Raw genomic sequence first — 24,054 nt, forward strand, 5'->3', positions numbered from 1 at the left:
AAAGCAAGGCAATGCATGAAGGCTTGCAGCACTCAGTTCTGGCAAAATCTTTTTAAGTGGATGCAGATAAGTAGATGCATAAAGAAAAAAAAATAGTTCATAAACCCACACAAAGAGCTGAAAATAAAATTAAGGGAGCAGAAGGGAGAGCCTGTTCCCATGGATTGTCTCCAGTGGTAGATGGAGGCCTGGGAGGCTGCAATCAGCACCAACACAGGCTTTCCCTTGGATGAAAAAAGCATAAATAAAGGAAAAGTAATTAATCAAGTAAGAAACTATTAACAGCTAATTAAAATACCCAATTAATCATAACTTCTTCAAAACAGTCTGCTAAAAATGGGCCAGTAATGGCCAGGCAGAAATACTAACAGCCTAGTTTGGGTTTAATTCCTGTCTTCTGCTGCGTGGCCAATGCCACCTGCCAGACTGCTGGCTGTCAGATCCCTTGAATTGAAATCCAAGACTCCATGGATCAAAACTGCTGAGAAGTTCCATTATTGCACAAACAATATATAAAATGTGTATGTCAGCCTGAAAAAAAAGGGCAAGCCAATTCCCCTCCCTGCTTCACACTAACACATCCACTTCTCTGCACCGTGTGCTGTATCCAGCAGCACAGAGCAAAGGCTGGGGCAAAGTGACTTGTTACAGAGTCAGTGTGAGTAGGGAGCTGTGATGTTAAGTGTCACTGGCTTGACAAGCACCTGCTAAGGTCATCTGTAATCCTTACAGCTTCTCACTGCTATGGAAATATGGGCAGAATCCATGGTACTAACAGACAAAGGGAGTGAAAACCAAGCTTCTGACTTCTACCTGTTACAGATGCTGGATTCCTGTGAACAGCCCTTACTGACAACAGAATCAGAATCCTTTTGATTGGAAAAGGCCTTGAAGATGATCAAGTCTAATTATTATCTTACTGTACCAAGTCTGGTGCTAAACTATGACCCTCAGCACCACATCTCTGTCTCTTTGAAGCACCTCCAGGGATGGGGACTACACCACTTCCCTGGGCAGCCTGTTCCACTCTTTGAGAACCCTTTCAGTGAAGAGGTTTCTTCTAATATCCAACTCAAACCTCCCCTGGTGCAACGTGAAGCCACTTCCTCTTGTTTATAGTTTGTTACTTGAAGAAAGAGGCCAATGCCCCCCCCCCCCCAGCTCCAACCTCCTTTCAAGGAGTTGTAGAGAGCCAGAAGGTCTGCCCTCAGCCTCCTTTTCTCCAAACTAACCAACTCCAGTTCCCTCAGCAGCTCCTTGCAAGGCCTGTTCATTCACCAATTCAAAATTGGAATAACAAATAAGTAGGGAAACCCACAGAAGTTGAAAAAAAAATAAATAGGAATTTCCATAGGAAATTTATACAAAGATTTTTTTTGTTCCCACATCAAAACACTTCATGAAGCATTTTGCAGACACAGCTCTAGGCTGTTTTCTGATCCAATGAACGTTATGAGCTGATGCGAAGGAAATGTCAGTAAATACGTTAAAGATATTTAGAGAAGCAGTAATTCTACCTGATTACTTTGAAATGTCAGAGATCTCTCCAGCTCCTTGCTGGGGATGATGGCTTTTTTTTCTGGAGCCTTTCTGAGGCACAAGGAGATAAGATTTGGGGATTCAAGTCTGCTCCTTTCTTATGTTAGGTTCCCACTTTCCCTCAATGTGCTGGTCACACTCTTGAATACCCCCCCACTGGCCTCCTCTGGCAAGAGCATATTGCTGGCTCATGGGGAACTTCTTGTTCACCAACATTCTCAGGTCCTTCTCCACAGAGCTGCTTTCCAGCAGTTCACCCCCTCACCCGTATTGGTGCAGAGGGTTATTCCTCCCCAGGTGCAGCACCCTACACTTGTTCTTGTTGAACTTCCATGAGGTTCCCCTCTGCACAGCTCTTCAGCCTGCACAGGTACCTCTGAATGGCAGCACAGTGTGAAGGGGTGTCAGCCACTCCTCCAAATTTCATATAATCAGTTAATTGGCTGAGGGTCTACTTTGTTCCTTTACCCAGGTCAGTGATGGAGATGTTGAACAAGACTAGACACAGTCCTGACTCCTGGGGAACACTACACTGTGAGCTACGAGCCTTCAACTAGGCTCTGCACCACTGATCACAACCCTCTGAGTTCTGTCTTTCAGCCACTTCTCAACCCATCTCACTGTCTGCTAATCTAAGCCACACTTCCTAAGCTTCCCTAGGAGGATAAGCCCAATGTGGAAAATAAGGAAAGAACCAAGGAAGACAGCAATGCTCCTGAAAGCACAAAAACCAACCCTTTTAAGAATTCCTACCCATTAGGAAATTGCTAGCAATTTAACAAAGTGGTGAAAACTGACCTAAATCTGCCCCAAATCCCTTCAGGACAGAAAGAGGATGCACCTGGGAGGAGCAGGACTCTGGTGCCTGTCCAGAGCTCATTGTGGCTGGAGCAGCCCCATGTGCAGCCCATGCCCACACCACCTCTCACAGAGGAAAATTAAACTTTTTTGTTTTAAGAGAGTCAAAAGAATTAGCTGTAAGCGATGAGCCCAAAAACTGCAGCCTGCAACCTGTTCCCATTTCAGGAGTGAACTCAAAGTAACTGTACTCTGATTTTCACCACCTCATTATGTAACATAAAAGCCAGCTGAAAGCCAATGTGGGGCCACAAAATGCCTTCATTATCTTTCAGTCCTGTTCCAGTAAAAATGCAGCCAAAGTCTCATGGGTGCAGCAGGGCTGAGGTTTTTGTCTTAATAGCCTTTTCGTTCCTTGACACTGTACAGCTTCAGCAAGATTTTCTGCCAGTTTGTTTGGACCTAACAAGCTGTTTTGCCATTAAAACAAAACACAATCTGTCTGGGACTATTAAACATTCTCCACAAAGGCCCGTTCTACAGCTACTCCAAGAATGACAATGCCAAATTATGGGTCTGAGACAGATGTTTTCCAGATGTGCTGAGCATCTCATGTATGTGTTGGATGTGGAGCTCTTCAAAACACTACCCAAGTTGTACCTGCTGTGTTCAGATCAGCTGACCTCTGAGTTTCTGCTTCTGGGAAACCATTCTTATTGATACTTTTCTCCAGAAAATGGCCACGTCTCACATGCCTAGAGCAGGGTGAGGAATACATGCTGATGATAACCACTGAATGGAACAAATCAGAGAGTAAAGGGAAGCTGTGGATGGAGAGGTGCAGCACTGTGGGCGTGACTTCCCCACCACAAACCCCAGGTTCCATGTCCCAGACAGCTGAGCACAATGCATGAAAACCATCCAGCATCAAAAGCCTACTGATGATGAAAGGCTGCAGCAGCCTCACAGCTTGTGTACACAGATTGCTCCATTCTGGGGACTGCGAGGACATACACAGGAGGGTGATGCCAGCCAAGAGGAGCAGGAGCAGCCCCACAGCACCAGCATGAACCTGTCCTTCAAACAAGGGCTGGGCTTGCTGGAGTGGATGAACAAAACCACTTGGCTCTCGTGTATATGATCTCAATAGTAAATATGCCTGAAATCCAACCTTTCTTCCCCTAATCAGTTAGCCCAAGGGCTGACTTGCCAATGTCATGAAGCCCATGGAAGAGCTCTCTCACTATGATACCTCTGTACAGCTCAAATCACAGAGGCTTTGGGACAGAGACAATCTGCTATGCTGACTGACCAAATATCTCTACTCTAATGCAGGAGCACCCTTGAAATCCCTGCCCAAAAGGACCTGAGCATGAAAAGTCCACTCCATGGTACCACACTGCTCCAGCCATTTGCACAGCTCACAGTGAGTTCACAAAATCACAGAAGGTTTTGTTTGGAAAGGTCCTTAAAGATCATCTAGTTCCAGCCCTCCTGCCATGGGTAGGGACACCTCCTATCATACCAGGTTGCTCAAAGCCCTGTCCAGCCTAGCTTTGCACAGTTCAGGATTGGGGCCTCCACAATTTCTCTGGGCAACCTGTGTCAGTGCCTCATCACACTCATGGGGAAGAATTTCTTCCTCATCTCTATTCTCAATCCAGCTTCTTCCACTTTGAAGCCATCACCCCTCATCCTGTCACTACATAACTTTGAAAAATGCCCTTCTCCAGCTCTCTTGTAGCCCATTTTCAAAGCCTGGAAGGCTGCTCTAAGGTCTCCCTGGAGCCTTCTCTTCTCCAGGCTGAACAGCAAGTTCCCAGCACTTGGAGTTCTTTAGCTAAGAGGGTTTTCATGGCACTTGACATATTTTTTTCATGTTATTTTAGAATTCAAGTATAATTGCTCCATCACTGGCCATATGAAAATAGCAACATGGCAATGTTCTTTTATACTGTTTTGTAGCTTGAGCCAGAGGAGCACAGCAGAGCCCAGAGTTCAGCTACCCTTCAAAAACTTTCCCGTTACATGGGACAAGCCAAACAAAAACTCTCTAAACCTTTCCCTCAGAAGAGCCTGGGCACAGCCCTGAACCAAAAAAACTCAGACTAAATATTAGAAGTTCCTGCAAGCTCACAGGAGATTTTGCTATGGTTACCAGTTTACCTGCAAGGCACCCAGGTGCTGTACTGAGGGGCAGCTTTCCACAGCTGGTCCAGACTTTTGCCAGTCTTTCACTGAGCTGATTCATGGGCAGGCTCTGAGAACCACATTTCCAAACAAGATTTGCTTTAATTTGCCACACTGGTCCTCCCAGAAGAGCACTGAGATGAGGCTTCCGCAGCAAGCAACTGAAAATACCAAATTAAATCCCAGGCTTTTGTTCCAAATATTCAGGAACATTTGCTTCCTGGCAACATTACTGTTAGGAAACCAATTTGGTAAAATATTCATGAGTAGCAAACTAAAGGGCGATGGATGCAGCCAAAGTGCTCACACACAAATATACAACTGAATGTTCACCACAAATGCTTGTACCACATTTGGCTCACTCTAGATTTAACAGGAGAAACCCCCAAACCTATAATAACACACCTGGCACCACAGCTTCCACTGGAAAACCTTTGGTGGGCAGATCAGGCAGTGCCGGAGAATGGTCCCCAGAAATGATCTGCACCTACATGGTCCTTGCAACGTCCTAACAGACCAGCAGAGATTGGGGGTTGACATGCTGGAATGCAGCTCTGTGGAGAAGGACCTTGGAGTCCTGGCAGGCAGTAAGTTATCCACGGGACAGCAATGCACCCTTGTGGCCAAGAAGGCCAGTAGTACTCTGGGGTCAAGGAAAGTTCTGCTCCCCCTCTACTCTGCCTTTGTGAGGCCATCACTGCAGTATTGTGTCCAGTTCTAGGCTCCTGAGCTCAAGAGAAGGTAAGAAATACTGGAGAGAGTCCAGTGGAGGCTATGAAGAGGTTCATGAGCCTGGGGCATCTCTGTGAGGAGGAAAGGCTGAGAGCTCTGGGGATGCTGAGCCTGGAAAAGGGCAATCTGAGAGGGGAACTGAGCAATGCTCAGGAAGAGCTAAAGGGTGAGAGGCAGGAAGATGGGATCAGACTCTTGTCAGTGGTGTCCAGTGACAGAACAACGGGCAATGGCCTGGAGTGCTGGAGCACGCTGCCCAGAGAGGTTGTGGTCTCCTCTGTGGAGATTGCAACCCTGCCTGGACATTGTGATCCTGGGCAACCTGCTGTGGGTTGCAGGGAGAATGGACTAGATGATTCCCAGCAGTCCCTTCCAATCCCTACCATGCTGGGATTGTCTGGTTTTGGTGGTCATTGTGCAATCCAGAGCTGGCTCAGTAAGTTGCAGATCCCGACTGCTTGACTACCTGACACTGGCACCTCCCTATGGGGTTTGCTCCGCTGCTGGAGTGTTCATGTAAATCCCATTACCTCTAATTGAGTGGGGATCAATGACAAATTAAGGAGTAAGAGGAAGGTTTCCAGGTGAGATTTAAATGGGAGGCTTTTACTGATAATATTTTGCATTTTCCATCAAAGTGTCCTCAAATGCTTTACAAAGATTAATGAATTAGACCTCACAACACCCCTGCATGCCAGGAAAACAGCAATCCAGCCATTAGAGAGGAGGAATTGCAGTCTAGGAGAGGGCCTGTAACTTTCTCAAGGTCACAGAAATGATTCTCAGAGTTTTTTTTTAACCATCCCAATTCTAGGCTTCATGGCCTGTGAAATCCCCTGGAATGTGCTATTTTACCTGCATGTTTTGGAGGGGTTAAGGAGGGGCACAGCTGGGACTGCTGAATCCAGAATATCTGACCAAGAAGGTTTGCAACAGGCATTGGTCAGTACGCATGGAGTTGTGTGTCCCTAGGGCCATACAAGACAGCAGGTTTTGAAACCCATCCAGCTGCTGTACTTGCATACTTGCTCAGGCTGGGGGCTCTGGGAAGGAAAAGAGAATATTGTAGTTTTGCAAGTAAAATTGCAGCCTCCACATCTCATAACAATAAAATCATCAAAGTGTTTTGGTTGGAAAAGACCTTTAAGATCATCTTCCTGAATGAAAAAAATCCCATGGCAATGAACGTGACATGATGGAGAAAACCACAGCTCACAGAATCACAGAGTGGCAGGCAGTTGGAAGGGGCACATTGCTGGGTCACGGTGAACCAACACTCCCAGGTCCTCCTCCACAGAGCTGCCTTTCAGCAGGGCAACCCCTTACCTGTGTTGATGCAGGGGGTTATTCCTCCCTAGAAGGAATCAACAGTAGGTAAAGGGATGTGTCACAGATATTGGTGGACATTGCTCGGATCCCCTCTCAGGCTTCTCCTCTCCAGACTGAACAGCCCCCCCAGGGCTCTCAGCCTCTCCTCACTGGGCAGTGCTCCAGTCCTTTCAGCATCCCTGGAGGTGTTGGGTAGAAGGTTGGACTTGATTATCTTAGAGGTTGTTTCCAACCTTAATGATGCTATGCTATGATTCTCCAGGGCTCCTGCTGGCTTCTCCGGGATGGGTTGCGTCACCGCACTGGGTGTCTCGCAGCGCCTGTCTCCGCCACTCCGGATTCGGGGATCTGAACCTGACTCCCTTTCGATCGGCTGAGGGCAACGGAGGCCATCGCCTGCCCATTCCGAACAGCGCTTGCCTATCGCTTAGAGGACACACTCTTAAGCTGCACCAGGGGAAGTTTAGGCTCAAGGTCAGGAGAAAGTTCTTCACTGAGAGAGTTGTTCGTCATTGGAATGTGCTGCCCAGGGAGGTGGTGGAGTCACCGTCCCTGGAGGTGTTCAAGAGGGGACTGGATGTGGCACTTGGTGCCATGATCTAGTCATGAGGTCTGTGGTGACAGGTTAGACTCGATGATCTTTGAGGTCTCTTCCAACCTTGGTGATACTGTCATTCTAAATCCCACCACCACTGCAGCATCCACCCCTCACAAGCAGCGCAACAGTTACGTTTCTAATTAACTGCACTTTATGATTCATTTCTCTCTCTGTGACTCAGCTTTTCATCAAAAAAAAAAAAAAAAAAAGGGGAGAAGTTTCTACTCAGAGAGGCTTTGAGTCACCAGCAGACAGACCCAATCTGCAGATCCTTCATTACCTCACCAAGTTTTAAGGGTCGTGGGAAGTTTCATTTCATGTGGGCAAGGGAAGGAGATCACCTAACCACCAGCCCTTTGTGTGCCTCCAATAGGAAGGCATCTCCAACACAACACGTGAAAAAGCAACTGGGGAATTACAAAGGGCTTTATCAGTACCTTGGGCTGTGAAGCTCTGGCACAGTGCTTATTTTAAGCAGTATTCCTCTAACTTCCCAAAATCCCGGGTAAGATTCAGCCCTTTCAAGAATATTAGCCAAAAGTGCCTGTGAAATCCTTGAGTGAAGAGGCAGAAAGGGGGAAGCTCTACCAACTTCGCTTCTTGCAGCCACTTAATTGAATCTGCAGCATCCAGCCTGTTGGTATTCTCCAGCACTCTGGATTTCAATTTACCCCATGGATTTTTTTTCTATACTGAGCACCCAGGAAAATTAGCATTTGTGCTGAATAGCTTTAAATCAACTATTCTCCAGTGCCAGTCCATTTTATCTTTAAAGCATTCCTACATCTCCTTGCCCAAGTCTCCCCACCCCTAACATTTATTCCGTACATTTGTTTTCCTCCAGTTTCCAGCATCCTTCACCACAATCTAATCATCTTTATCTTTAATGCTCATCTCTACCTTTTAACCTTCTTAGTTGGCTTTTTAAAGCAATCACTTGGTTTCTCTCAGGGTTTGTTGTTTGTTGGGATTTTTGGGTTTTGTTTTCTTTTTTCCTTCTAATAAAGGTTTTCCCTGGCTTCTGTATCAGCACAGAGCTGGAGGCGTCCCACAAAGAGCGATCTGGCACCAAACTGCAGGTTACCTCTCAAGAAGATAACTTGTGAGGCCCTTAATTAAATCACTAATCCGCCTCTGAAGAGAATTTACGCAATTTTAGAGAAAATTAGGGCAACTTCAAGTGTCACAAGCACATTGAAGAGCTCATGCATTTGATGCATGAGAAATACTCCAAATTATTGCAGGAGCAACAGTAAAGTCAATAAAGACACAAGGGAAGAGGGAAAAAATCTTGTTGGCTTTGTAGTGTTAGTGCAACCACAGTGGTCTGAGAACTCAAATATGCATGGGGTTTGCAGGAAAAAGCAATACCTTTTATTGATAGAGTCACAGAATCCTGCTGGTTGGAAAACATCTTCAAGGTCATCAAGTCCAACTAATCTCTAGCTCTACCAAGTCTGGCGCTAAACCATGTCCCTCAGCACCACATCTCTGTGACTCTGAAACACTTCCAGGGATGAGGATTCAACCACCTCCCTCAGGAGCCTGTTCCAGTCTCTGAGTACTCTTTCAGTGAAAAAGTTTCTTCCAATATCCAACCTAAACCTCACCTGCTGGCTTAGATTAATATTAGACTAACAACATTTGGGAATAAGAGCAGGTAAACTTTTGAGCATTCAAGCTCTTTTCAGGACTATAAGAGATTCAGCAATGCAGAGGCTCAGCAAATGTGTCACTTTTTAATCACGACTTCATAATATCAAGCCCCACTTTGCTGGCATTTCTTCAGTTTATTCACTACCTGGAGCAGTTTGGAAAATTGCTGATAGAACAGTGAGAGCAAATATTAAATTTAACAAAACAAAAAGAAGCAAAAGGTCTCTTTAATGTTTCCTACATAGGGCTCTTCAATATTTAAGTGTGATTTTAGCTTCTGAATTCATGTACAGTAACTATTCACCTGATGTGCAAGGGAAGAAAAGCAAGGTGGGCACAGTGGGTCCAGACTGTCTCAAATAGTGACAAGCATAGGTCAGGTGCAAACAGAACACAGAAATAGGTAAAAATGAAAGACAAATATCCCCTGACGTGCTGCAGTACCACCAAAGTTTGCACAGTAACTCCAGCCAGTGAATGCAAGCCACATCCCTGTGTCTCTTCCCCCATCCTCCACTTGGATTCTCCACCCTCCTCTGTCCTCTTCCTCTGCTTTACTCCCCCACTGCATGAAAAGAAGCTTTGCTAGCACCTCTCAGCTCTCCTAAAATGGCTGCAGTGAAGGTATACCAGCACTAGGCTTTGAGCCAGCTGAGCATATGCCTCCCTAAAGAAAGAGCTGCATCTCATTTATCTGCCCTCAACAGCATCAGGCTGAAACTCTGGATGGTTTAAACTGAAACCGTCTCATCCTACGATTGTCTTCCTCCATGCCATGGAGTTTTAGGCAGAGTTTTTTCTATTTTTGATGGATAAACACAGTCCCTTAAACTCCTTTCTTAATCACCTATCATACTTTCCTTTATGTCCATCATGCACATCAGGCATGGTCCTGCAGCAAGGTGCACAGGCTGTATATTTCAACTGTGGGCTTTGGTGACTGCTGTTCAACCAAGTGCACCCTAACTTGTACAGGGGAAGGAAATTAGAAAGAAGAATTCTGGCTTTTCAAGGTATTAACACTGCTGCTGAAATATCCTTTAATTCTTTTGTTCACCAGCTGATACATACTACAGAGGTGTCTGGTTTTATGGGAGGTATTATGGCTGTCCACACTAAAGAGTGACAACTGGAGTAGATAATAGACTGGTCCTTAAATAAGATGAAAGAGATAACAGTCACCAAATAAAAGTGCTCACGGGGGCTCCAGTCATGAGCACTGTAAAACCCAAACTTTACACAATTTGATATTAAAAACAAAAGGCCACATTACAGTTACTCCTGCAGTCCCCAGACAGCCATTGCCTCAAACTGGAGCTATAAACCCACCAACAATGCTGGATAGGGATCACTTCAGATAGCATCACTTCTTGCACTAGCTTCACAGCCAAGGTATGATTCCCTCTATTGCAGCTTTACCAGCCATCTCTGAAAACCGTCACCAGTCTTCGAAGAGTTGTAGCATCAGGGAAACAGATTTGGTTTTGGTGAAGCAGAAGCAGGTGACACCACTGAGTGATGACTACAGGGGACAACCACATCCCTAGACCTGCTGGCCACACTATTCCTAATGCAAGCCAGTATGCCATTGTACTTCTTGGCCACCTGAGCGTATTCAGCCAGCCAGTGATCAACACCCTGAGGTCCTTCACTGAGCAGCTCTCCGGCCACCCTGCCCCAAGCCAGTAACGTTGCATGGGGTTGTTGTGACCCAAGTGCAGCACTCAACACTTGACCTTGTTGAATGTCATAGTGCTGGCCTCAGCCCATCAACCCAGCCTGTCCAGATGTCTCTGCAGAGCCTTCCTGCCCTCTGGCAGATTGACACACCCACCCAACTTGGTGCCGGAATCCCTTCAGTATTCAAATACTAAATACTTCATTATTTGAATCCCTTCAGTATTCAAATACTTCACTATCCCTGAAGTATTCTGTGTACCAAGAACCGTATCAGCTCTGCTGAGAGCAAACACACCTCCATTACATACAGCACTTATCTCTCTTTGTAACATTGGAAACTGCTAATATATTTACATTGGGCACTGAAAGGATCACTACAGGCCAGACCTACAGGCCAAGGATCCCGGCCTCCTTCCCAGCGGGATTAATTGCATGTCTCCCAACAGCTCCCAATCCATCGCACTGCCACCGAAGCAGCCTGTCAGCACTCCTGCAAAGTTAAATCAGCAAATATTAATTGCCAGCTGGGAAATGTGCCATTAGTTCACACTCAGATTTATTCTTTTCTTTTTTTATTCTTTTTTTCCAGCTGGAGAGAGAGAGAGAGTGTTAAATGGAGCAGATTTCTTTGCAGTTTGCAAAGGAGCCGACGGGAGCAAGTTTGTCTGTTCTGCAAGCATTAAATGAGCAAAACATTCAACACCTTCACAGAGATGTTTTGAAATGCTATTCTCCAGAACAAATTACTTCTGGAAGTAACAAAGCACTAAACTAACACATGGACAACAAATAAAGTACAGAGGAAATAAACCACCACCACCACCTGAGGCTGAATTGATATCTATGTGAGATTACTGCAGTGATATGTTGCCGGTTATTACCCTGCTTGGGCTTTGTTTTTTTCCTCCAGGTTTGCAATTTATTTACATTCATGCATAGAAAATGTTCTGTCAACATACAGAGGATGATTGTTTCCCATAATTAGAAAGACTTTTTCAGAACTGGAAGACAGACAGATGAGAAGTTGAAAACTAATTCAGGCCATGAAATTGTAAAATTTTGATGAGGAGGAGGGGAGGAGGAGGGTTGGAAGGGTTCCTGGCATTTAAACATTTAGTTCAGGGTCTGGTGAGGTTATTCAGGTATTGAAAACTCCAGAGATGGTGGTGGCACCTGGGTAGCTTGCCCCACCACTCAGCTACCCATCTCCTTACACCCAGGCTGAACCTCTGGTTTCAGCTTTTCACCTTGCTCCTCATTCTTACCCCATGCAGAGCCAGGCTCCATCCTCTATGCTACATGTGCATGAATGTCAGGAGAAAAGTTCTTCTGGCTCTTTCAACATGCAGACATGCTTGCACACATATGTCTGCATGCAGCACAACCCAGCACATGGGCATACATGCTCTGGAACACTTTAAGTTTATGGCATGAAATACAGCGAAAGGCTCAAGTTCAGCAGTGTGACTGTGTGTGTCATGGAGATGAGAAAGGGAGGTGGTTTTCCATAGGGATTTCTTCCCAAATTCTGTATCTATATCAATATCTACACAAAAATATAGATCAATATCTATACAAAAATACAGAATGAGAACTGGCCTTCTATGAGGAAGAAAACTGCTTTCATGCATTTGACAGAAAGAAATTTAAAAGATAAATATTTTAAAGCAATAGGATCAAAGTATTGACAAAACTACCAGTGGCATTTTGGGAGAGACTGGAGAAAGGAGAATGGGATTGGAATGACAGAGTATTAGGGGTTGGAAGAAACCTCTGGACATCATCCAGTCCAACCCCCATGATGATGCAGGGGCAACCACAGCAGCTTGCCCAGCATCAAAATATCCAGGTGGGTTTGGAATCTCTTCAGAAAAAGATACTCCACAAGCTCCCTGGGTAGCCTGCTCCAGGGCTCCAGCACCCTCACACCACAGAAGTTTTGCTTCATGTTCAGACAGCACCAAATACCAGACATGAATGTGCTTTTATAGCACCCCATCTCTTGTCAAATCTCATAAAACTAGAGCTTTAGGAGACTGAATGAACAAAATAAGCCAACAAAGAAAGTAAGGGGCAGAGCTACAGTGCATTTACATAATGGAAAGGTCAGGAACTCGGTCAGCTAAGTTGGATTGAATTAATGCCAGAGCACAAACTAAATCTGACCAGCTGCAACATAAAGCTCCAACAGAGCCCAGCAAGAAAAGCTGAGCTTTTGATAAAAAACTCAATACACCTGGATAAAGGGAGGATGTCAGAACTGGAGAAAACACAGAATGAGCTCAGGCAAGCAACGCCGCTGCCTTCATCTAGCAGGGGCTTGGCTGATGCAGGGGAGCTTTAGGATTGCTGATCCCACAGAAAAGAGCAGAAAGGGAAGGAAAGAGGGAATAAAATTACTCCTAAATCCTGAAAATGGAAAAGCATAACTCTAAACTGAAAGAGTTTCTTCCCTAATGTATGCATACTGCTAGAGAAATGCATTGCTCTGATGTTTGTGGGGGAAGGCATGAGGGAAGGGAAGAAAAACTGTTTGGAGTGGTGTGTGTGCAGCGTTTAGTGGCCAAAAATAACGTGAGAAAAATGAGTGAAGAGACTGAGTAGGTGTAAAAAGTCAAAAGGAAAGAAAAATGAACAAAAGTAGGAAAAAATGGGACTCCTGCATCTGCAAAGCATAGTCCAAATCACTGCACTAAAATGATATAGCTGCAGGATCCCAGGCTTTTATCCAAACAGGGACATTTCCAGACCAACTGCTAGTTTCGGACATCTGTGGGACAACTGTCCTTATGAGCACAGATACCTTTCTGGTTTTCATGGATATTAGGAGTGATCTGGGGGAAGACAAACTTCTTTCTTCTCCTCTTAGGCAAAAAGAAAAAGCATTTGAGTCTCATGTATTTTGTCAGTGGGTCACAAATACCAACACTCAAGCCAAATGACTATAGGAACTGAAAAATCAAATATATAAACCCCCCAAATCCTGTCACATAGTAGAGAAAACTTAAATAGCACATTTTCCTATAGGAAACTCAAACTATGTTTCATACCAGTGAAGACAACCAGTTCAGGGAGAATCTGAACAGCTATGAGTAGAAGTGACATTTCTCCTGAGACCTCTGGATGTAGGACTTCTGCTTTACAGTGTTTCCCTTTGGGCTTTGTACTCCAATTGAACTTTTCCACCTATTTGTCCTTTGCTTTGTCAGCTGAGAAAAAGGCATGGCATTTGTGGTTTTGTGCATGGCAGCACTGGGGAACTGTGTTGTACCAGCGGGTGCAGAATGAAGCCTGGGGAGATGTCTCCTGCTGGGAATTCTCAATGCTTCACTCACATTTCCATGTGCTCTCATCTTGGATGTAATGTCTAATCACCAGCGCAAGCCTTGGGCATGGTCACCAGCTCTGCACACCAAAATCTGCACAGCAAGGACTTAAACCCTCCATGAAATCTTTCACAGACACAAAGCTGAGACAATCGACCTATGCTTGCTGACACCAAAGAGTTGATGTCTTCACAAAGCCCACCCTCACCCAGCAAGCCTAAGTGATTTGCCTGACTGTTCTCAGAGACATGCATTAATGTCACACAGAAATCTGGATGTCTGAAGGCACACAAGTTTGTTTTCATTTTCTTGGGCTCCATGAGGGTGAGGAGGCACTGAAACAGGTTGCCCAAAGAAGTTGTGAAGGCTCCAAACCTGGAAGTGTTCAAAGCCAGGCTGGATGGGCCCTTGAGAAACCTGGTCTAATAGGAGGTATCCCAGCCCATGGCAGGGAGGTTGGATCTTTTCTATGCCTCTCAAGTTTTCAAGGAGCCATTTCATTCTAGGCTAGGCAAAGGAGAAATTGGTCATTCTCTCAAAGCCAAACTCTTTTCTGTTCTTCCCAGTACTGAATGAGATGCTAGTGAGGTACCACAATCAAGCAATGCTTTTTTTCACACATGAGTATTTGCTATACACCAGTATTTACAAAGCACTCCACTTGATGAACGTGTCAAAAGACCAAAAAAACTCCTTTCCCAAAACACACAATCCTCCCCCCTCCCCCAAGACCTTTGCTTTATTAGCAGTTTACTGTGGGCAGACTTCATTCAGTCAAAGGGGAATCAGTCTATCTGATCTCTGTCATACTTTAAGGCCTTCCGGTTTGTCACTGATAACTGGGTAAACTGGCAGAACACACAGATGCAATCTGCGGCATCCCTCAGCTCTACACAGGGATTTAAGTCTTAATTGAACAAGTCAGCTGGGACAAGAAACCCCACATGAAGCAGCCCACTCATCAGCCTAACTGCACTCAAATAATTAAGCTATCTACTTGACACAAACCAAACAGAAAGCACGTGCCTGCTGGCAGATGTATTGGCTCAGCTGGATATTAGTGTGTTACACCTTTAGGATTTTCCTCCATTCATAAAGTCTTATATTTGATGTTACCTTTATAACGTTGCTTACAAACCTGCAACTTAATTGCTTACTACAAACTAAAAAAACATACTACCATTGTTCACTATGGGTGAGGAGTGGCTGGAGAGCTGTCTTGAGGAGAAGGACTTGGGGGTGTCAGTTGAGGAGAAACTCAACGTGAGCCAGCAATGTGTGCTTGCATCCCAGAGGCCAACTGTGTCAGGAGTGGCATCAAAATCAGTGTGACCAGCTGGCTGAGGAAGGCGATTCTCCCCCTCTGCTCTGGTGAGCCTCCACCTGGAGCACTGAGTCCAGTTCTGGGGCCCCCAACACAGGAAGGACATAGAACTGTTGGTTTCTGGATGAATCCATGAAGATGATTAGCAAGCTGGAGCACCTCCCCTGTGGGGACAGGCTGGGAGAGCTGGAGAAAAGAAGGTTCTGGGGAGACCTTAGAGTAGTCCTCCAGTACCTGAAGGAGGCTACAGGAAAGGTGGGAAGGGACTTTTGACAAGGGCTTGCAGTGATGTGATGACAGGTAATGGCTTTAAGCTGGAAGAGGAGAGATTTAGACTGGGATATTACAGTGAGGGTGGTGAGACAATGGAATAGGTTGCCCAGGGACCTTGTGAATGTTCCCTCCATGGCAGTGCTCAAGGTCAATTTGGACAGGGCTTTGAGCAAACTGGGCTAGTGGAAAGTATCCCTGTCCATGGCAGAGTAACTGGAACTAGATGATCTTTAAGGTATTTTCCAGCCCAAACCATTCTATAATTTACAAATAAAATCTGAAGAAATGAAAAGACACACAGAAGGTTACTCAGGAACTGCATGGCAGAAACAAAGCTTGAAGTAAAACATTCCTCTGGAGCCCCCCACTCTGTGGAACTATCCTCCCCTTCAGGTAAAGTCTTTTTCCTATATTTTATCTCTGCAGACAGAGACGCGAAGCACTTTTTGATTTATTCACGCAGGAAGAGAAGTGAGTTTGTTTCTTTCTTCCCTGCCACAAAGCTGCTATTTTGCTGAAAAGCAGATTTAAGCAGGGCTCTGTGGCAAGAGTTTAGGGGTTACCTTAAACTGGGACACAAAACTACCACTTTCTGACATCATTTCATGGTGTGTTCAGGGAAGTATTCAAGCGTGACATTGTATCATTAGGTATAATACAGCCATTGCAGAGGCACTGATTACTGCAATGAGAATTCATTTTCTTTAACACTGTATGTGATAAGGAATGAATAAAACCCAGGCCAGGAGCACCACTGTAAAAAGGTGGGCTACCTACAGCAGGGGAAAAAACTGAAGATGCTTTTTGGAGAGTTGGAGGAATAAAACATCAAGTGGGGTTCAGGGGTGCTGAGCATATCTGAAACTAAGATTTACCCTTTCTTTAGATGTTTCTCATCCTGCAGCCCCATCTGCATCCTATTCAAAGATGAAGACAGTTTCCAGCCCTGATCAAACTCAGAGACAGAAAGATCAGCACTAGGACCAAGGCACATGTATTCTTTTTAGACAGTCCTTTTTAAAGTGACAAGCCAAAAACACTTTTCACCTTGATCCACTCAAAGTATGCTGTTAGGTGACCCCTCTCCATGATTAATTTCATACAAGGTTTATTAGTCCTTGATCTAATGAGTAGCTTTGGTAAATTTAGAGCACACCTGTGACAAACCTAAGCCCAGCTGGTGCTCACCAAGTCAATCCTTTCCCCAGATCCCACATCCCATCCACAGCCAGACCTCCAGGACAAATGAGACTTTGCAATGCTACGTCTAGCAGTGCTTAGCTAACTCCAGAAATTTTGGGTTCATCTCAGCCTCCAGGCCTCTTCTGAAGCAAAGAACAGCAACTTGATGACATATTAATACAACTCCCCAAATGGGCTCCTCTAGCATCACGTTAGCATAGGAGAACCTGCGATGGATAGCTCTGTACACAGCCAAGCGCCTCAGGGGCTCAAGTGCCCACTGAGCTGAAGACAAAGGAATTATTTTCATATTTGATCACGCAAATATCACTGGTTGGATTTGCACAACCCTCTCAAAACTTTCTGCAGGTACATGGAGTCACATCTGACAATCAGGCTTCAAAACATACTCAAGTGAGGCCTTTATAAACTTCTCATTAGAAGTACAACAATTTACGACTTCTTCCACTCCCTGCCATTTTATCACACGCCTCTGCTTCTGCAGCCTCACTTGATTTGTGACAGGATGCTACATAGCATACAAAGCATTAATAGCAAAGACACAGGACTCCAGCCCTTTGGTAATTTGGTGCAATGATGATACTAATGAAATTGTGCAACTGAGCCAGTAAACCAGCTGAGGATATAGGGATGCTACTGGCAATCAGAGCTTTCTTTGCAGTTATTTCTGGAAGTGCACCTCCTGGTCTTCTTGGTTAATCTAAGCAGCTCCTTTCTTTCGTCCATGTCATTTGCCTAAACAGGTTTTTGTTTCTCATTTTTGCAACAAACTTTTTGTAATACCATATACTTTATCTTAATGTCTTTGTCTTGTTCAAAGCCTTCCCAAATGAACTGGGTTGTAAAAAGTTATTACAGTGGCAGCTGGAAGTACTGAGCAGCACAACTACAATGCATACAACAATGTCAATTATTTACCAGTTCCCAGTTTGATTGCATTTTGGGTGATGACGACACTCAGGGGCTTAATAGGCACGTCACACATTTGTTTTACATTTGAAAGGGTCCTAGAATAAATCAGCCTTAAAAAACGCTGTCTGGTAGAAATAGAACATAACATTCAGCAGGATTACAGTAAAATGAGTGATGCAAGTTCTACAGAAAGACTGATTTGTCATGATCTCCTACCTTTGAAGAAACAGTCCTTGCTATGGATAATGTAGATTTTTTTCCTCTGCAGGCAGGAGGCTTGGTGCAGCTGGCAATGATTTTCATAGAATTTGCCATCAGATCCACACACAGGCATGTAGCTAGACTTGCAATTCTCTATGCATCTGCACTCAGGCTGGTTGGTGTCCTTGTTCACCACACACTCACTCCCCCGGCCACAGTACTTCTTCTCACATGATGCATGGAGCCCATCCTGCCCATAAAGCACTGGGGAGAGCAGAAAACATCAGAGTGAGCAATACGTGCCTAATGAACCACGCTCATCTGTTAGAGCAACACAGGCATTACTTGAGCAGGATCTACAATAGCAATAGGACAACAGGAAACAGCCTCAAGTTGCACCAGAAGAGGTTTAGATCAGATATTAGGAACAATTCCCATCACATAAAGGGATGTCAAGGCCTAGAATAGCCTGCCTAAGAGTCTCCATCCCTAGAAAAACTAAAAAGCTGTGTAGATGTGGTGCTAAGCAAAATGGTTTAGTGGTGACTTGGCAGTGCTGGGCTAACATTTGGACTTCATGATCTTAAAAGTTCTTTTCCACCCAAAACACTTGCTATACATGGTTTCTGGGGTGAAAAGTGCGTGCTTTGAACAGCAGCAGTGTGAAGAGTGCCTTCGCATCTGTGCTGCCACACGTCCAGCTCTCACTCCTCACAACACTAAGCATGTGCTGCAAACGATCTACTGAAAAATGATGGATGTATGGCCATTTCTTCATTTAGCCCTTTGCAAAACTAGACCCAGGAATAAAACCCAATGAGGGTATTTCTGTACTCAAACTTTGCCATGAGCTACACTCAGGAAGCAATTCTGAAAACTTACACTCCTCCAGATGCAAAACTCGCAAGGAGCTTCATTTTGGGGCAACAAAACGACCTAAGTAGCAGACTTCAGCTTCCGCACCAGTTGTATGCATTCAGACTATTCCACCCTGAGAGCCAGAAGTAGAACACCCCCAAAGCTAAAGTTCAGACAGGTTTCACTAAAAGCTCAGAGGGACAATTGCTGAGAGTTTTTGAAACAATAGCCCCCAAGGAAGAGTCTCACTGAAGTCAAGGGAAAGTTATGGGAAGACACTTCTCACTGCAAAATCAACCATCAGTATCTCTTCTTACCCTCTGAATAATGACATGTGATGAAAAAGAACTTACTACTACATTCAAGAATTTACTGGATGTAATGTTGAGAACATTATTGTGCTGTTTGATGCTATTAAAAGGTTTAGGAAGTTGCGCTTGTGCGGTAACATCTTCTGCTTCTGAAGCTTCCTCACTTAAACGCTTCCGCCAGCACATTATAGTAACTCATACAGGACAAGGTGCTTCCAAACAAGCCACTACTCAGAGCAATAATTACCATTATACTCAGTCAAGAGAGATCCAGGAAATTAGAGTATTCTCTGCTAATTGGAGTACACAAAATTGAGAATCACTAAGGGATGCTGCAAAAGACATAATTAAAGCAGGAATAAACATTTGGTGGTGCACATCCTGCTGCCAGCTTCGCACAGCCTTCCAACAGTGGCTGCCCCCAGTTGTACCGTGCCAGGCACTTAATCTGCACCAGCAAGTCCATGTGGAAGCAAATCCCTGCTGTCCACATTTACTACATGGAGGTTTGGCTCTCAGAAAAGTTTCCACTTTGTGAAAGAGCTCAAGTAGAAGCACTGCTCCAGGGGTGCTTCAGCGCCCAAAGACAAATCCTACAGCAACTGCAGCACCATATTAATGCTCCAAAATGCACTCAAGGCTCTTCCCTTCAAAGATTGCCTGAAATCATACCACAGGACATTTAGGTTGGAGATCAGGAAAAATCTCTTTCCTGAAAGAGTGGTCAGGCATTGGAATATGCTGCCCAGGGAGGTGGTAGAGTCACCATCCCTGGAGACATTCAAGAAACATGTGGACATGGCACTTCTAGACATGGTTTAGTGGCCATGGTGATGTTAGGTTGATGGTCAGACTCAATCTCTGAGGTCTTTTCCAACCCAAACAAGTCTATGATTTTACAACTGAAGTTTCTAGTTTGGGCTCCAGTCCTGATCTAACCTCTAAACTTCAGCAGTAGAACTGGCTGTCCAGCTGCCTGCAGGAACTCAGTGTTAGTTGAAGACAAAGTGGCTTTTTACATGTAAATGTAGTCATTCCCATTCCTGCAGTGTAGAAGCAACTTTTTATGAGTAACAATATGACAAATCTATTTGGGTTTTGGTTTTGCTCTGTGATGGGTTCATCTGTTTGGTCTTAATTAAAGCCAGTGCTTGTCACGAACCCAATCTACCCTTGAACTCTTTTGGAGTTTTGATGAAGTAAGGAAGAAGGTTGCATTTGGGAGTAAAAAAAATAATCTGTGAGCCTTCATCCTATCTGTAACATATTCAGTGGTGTGTAAAAGGTAGAGGAGATCTCTGTCTTTATAAATTAAAGAACAGCCAGAGGACATGTGCTCCAGTATGACAATATCATCTTTATTTTCCTATTAAAGTCTTCCTTTGAGATGAAGGCAGCCTTTTAACAAGCCTTTGCATAATTTTATTTTGTTTTCCACTGGAATCCCAAATTTCTCAAGGGTAGCCAGAAATCAGTTTAAGAAGTCAGGTGTTTCCCGGGTGTAACAGTGAGTCCAACTGTTAACCTAATGCTGCTCTGGGCTCCACCAACCTCACAGGAAATAATTTTCTTCCAATGTTCAGATAGAACCTCCTGGGTTCCAGTTTGTTCTTCTTACTCCTTGTCCTGTCACTTGGCACTACTGAAAATTGTCTGGCCCGACCCTTTAACTCTTGCTGAGCACTGAGAAGATTCCCCTCTCAGGCTTACCCTTTTACCCAACTTAGATGCATTTAAATAGGCGTTCTCCACCTGGGAACACAAACCCAAACTGTAACAACAGGAATGAAGCAAAAAGGCAATCAGGCTTTCTATGGCTTCTCCACAGTAATCAGAGTGGATCTGGAAAAGATTTTTATAAGTTGGTGCTTAAAAAAAGCTTTGTTGTCATTAAAACCTTTAGAATTTCCACGGCAGGAGGCACAGCCTTTGACTTCAGTAATGCCAAATTCATGTTAAATATCAAAATACCAAAATCTCCTGAGGCTCCATGAGGGTTTTTGTTGCTGCTGGTACTTCACAGTATCACAGTATAACTTAGGTTGGAAAGGACCTCGAGGATCATCAAGTCCAACCTATCAACACAGACCCCATGACTAGACCATGGCACCAAGTGCCATGTCCAATCTCCTCTTGAACGCCTCCAGGGATGATGACTCAACCACCTCCCTGGGCAACCCATCCCAATGACGAATGACTCGCTCAGTGAAGAACTTCCTCCTCACCTCAAGTCTAAACCTCCCCTGGCGCAGCTTGAGACTGTGTCCCCTTGTGGCAGATGTGACCTACTTGTGGTAGGTCACATCTAGGCAGGATGCAGCTGTGGCCCTGTCCAAATATGACTTGAGACATTAAATCAGAGCAGCCCACCAAGAACGAAGAGGCAGGATTAAGCTTCTGTAAGATGCGTGGTGCTGTCCCCAGCTGGTGCCAGCTCTGAGAGATCAATTTTGAGCCATGGAGACAGCACAGGAAGTGCTTTGTTATAGTTGTACTTGAACTACATTTATACAGACAATAATAGCTCCTGAATCTTGATTTTTTTTTGGTATGTTTAGCATCAACAGCAGCTTTCCAAATAAGATATGTGTGGACATGGCACTTCAGGACATGGTTTAATGGCCACGGTGGTCTTAGGCTGATGGTTGGAGATCATAGAATTCTATGATTCTATGTTGTGATGGATAAGCCAAGTGCATGCAGAGGTGAAGATCCTGCCACTATGAGGAGAACGCTTGACCAGGCCTTCCTTAAGCCCTAATCCTTCGTGCCTCTCTGATCTACAACAGACATCATAAATGCAGATGGCTTTGGCAGTGACATCTCCCAGAGGCCATATAATGAGCATTCCTAAGAACATTTTCCAGAAATTTGGGAGCAATTAGTAAAGTAAATAAAGAATATTCAGATACTCCTTCCAAAGGCTGCAATTTTTGCACTGCTCAGAGATGCTTTGACCTTCTATTTTATCACAAGTCAGGAAAAGTCAATATTTCTGAGCTTGCCGGGTTGAAGGAATTTTAATGAGTTATTGAGTCAAAGAGTTAATCCACCAATAAAAGACTTCATTTTTTTCCCCCTTTCAGATTTACAGTGATAAAAACAAAAGTTTATCAGGGACCAGGAAAAGCAATGTTTTGTAGAGACTTTTGCTTGACATTGTGCACACGCTTTAACCCCTTGAGCACTGAAATGTAGCTTCAGCACTAGGACATTTTCTATTGGCATGAAATGCTGGACAGGCAGGAGCTGTGTTGGTGTTAGGAAGAAATGCTAAAAAAGAATTGAAGTAGTGAGCACTGGAGCTCCTCTCATCTCTGTTACATGTTATGAGGGAAAAAGCTTTGGAGGAGATCTGGTCTGTTCTCCTATACTGTCCTGCTACTTGAAAAATCATAGAACTGTTTCAGTGGAAAAAAACCCTAGGATTATTGAGACCAGCCACCAATACAAGACCACCATGGCCATTAAACCATGTTGCCAAGTGCCATGTCCACACGTTTCCTGAACACTTCCAGGCATGGTGACTCCACCACCTCCCTGGGCAGCCTGTTCCAATGCCTGACCATTCTTCCAGGAAAGAAACTTTTCCTAATATTCAACCTAAGCCTCCCCAGCACAATTTAATAGGGCATTAGGGACAGGCATAACTTCATAACTTGGAGCTTCTCCATCAAGTCCTTCAAAAACAATGTTGCACATTACAAATATTCTAATTAATGAAAATAACATCAAATCCTCTGAACCATGATAAAAACATTCACTCTCTAAATGTAGTTGTTGCTTCCATCAGGTAAATGGGTGAAGTAAACTGGTCATGAGCCATTCCACCAGCATCCTGACATCAATTTTTCAGCATTCTTCCTTTCCTATATGAAATAATCTTCTATGGTCTAAAATGTCACACCTGTAAGCACTGTTTACTGATGGAAAATATATGTTGCTGCCACACACAACACATACACACAGATGTATCTGTCCCAGGGTGCATTTACACAGATCTATTCATACACAGATGATGCACGTTTACACATGGCCATTCCCCACACATTTCACTTGCCATAACTTCATTTTGGCCAAAGATAGGAAGTCAGAATTTGCAGCACAGCCCCTTAAACCTTCCATCCACAGCACAACTTTAATAAACAAATCATGGTTGGAAGTAACAAAAGTTCAGAGGCACAACTGCTGCACCTGGCTTCTGCTCGCTAGCAAATTCATGTGCTAGGTACATTGTCAGTATGCAATAAGAAAAGAAACATAAAGCAGGGATTTCATAATCATCCGCTCTCTGGAGTTCCTCAGTTTTTCATTGCATGCCTGTTATGAATTTGGAGAGGAAGAAAAGCCACAGTAAATCACCTGGAATAGGGGCATGCCACCAGTGCATTCATTATCTCCATTACCAGCCTTTGGAACTTTCATTATTTATTTTTATAAAGCAAAAGCATTGACTTAGCCTGAAGAAAAACAGAAAATGAGATCTGCTTCAAGCACAGGTTTTGCTGTGGACACAAGGCATTTGTTTTTCAAGGTCCAGAAGAAAACTGTGGCTCTGTATGTGTGTGCATATCTTTGAGCTGGATGGAGAGAGATAAAGCAGCCTCGGATGAAGAGGCCAGGAAAATCAGTCACTTTTACTAATGTAGATATTCTACACATAATAAAAGAGAGTATGACAATGGAAAGCCTCACAGAAGCCCAGCATGATGGAGTTTGGAAAGGACCTCTGGTGACCGTTCAGTCCAAAGCCACAGCAGCTTGCCCAGGATTACAAAGTCCAGCTGGGTTTGGAATCTCTCAAGAAAATGAGACTCCACAACCTCTGTGGGGACCCTGCTCCAGGATTCCAGAACCCTCATTCCAAAGAAGTTTCTCTTTCATCTTCAGATGGAACATCCTGGGTTCCAGTTTGTGCCCTTTGTCCCTTGTCCTGTTGCTGGGCACCACTGAAGAGAGTCTGGCCCCACCCTCTTATCCCCCCTCCCTTCAGCTTTTGCAGAGCATTGATCAGACCCCTTCTCTGGCTACCCTTCTGCAGGCTAAGCAGCCCCAGGTCTCTCAGCCTTTCCTCCTCACAGAGATGCTCCAGGCCCTTCAGCATCTTCATAGCCTCCATTGCAC

At 44.5% G+C, this 24,054-nt stretch overlaps 1 protein-coding gene across 2 annotated transcripts in view; it reads right to left on the reverse strand.

Moving 5' to 3' along the window:
• The window catches only part of LOC137451094 (follistatin-related protein 4-like), a 292,081-nt gene that overhangs the window by 180,132 nt on the left and 87,895 nt on the right, over positions 1-24,054 (reverse strand). For both annotated transcript variants that reach the window (XM_068158275.1, XM_068158266.1), the window contains exon 4: positions 17,777-18,025. In XM_068158275.1, coding sequence (XP_068014376.1) covers positions 17,777-18,025 — 249 coding nt within the window. The remainder of the gene's footprint in view (positions 1-17,776; positions 18,026-24,054) is intronic.

Source organism: Melanerpes formicivorus, unplaced genomic scaffold (genome assembly GCF_026170545.1).
Source record: "Melanerpes formicivorus ecotype bairdi unplaced genomic scaffold, bMelFor1.0.p_v2 SCAF_2, whole genome shotgun sequence".
NCBI classification, from domain to species: domain Eukaryota; kingdom Metazoa; phylum Chordata; class Aves; order Piciformes; family Picidae; genus Melanerpes; species Melanerpes formicivorus.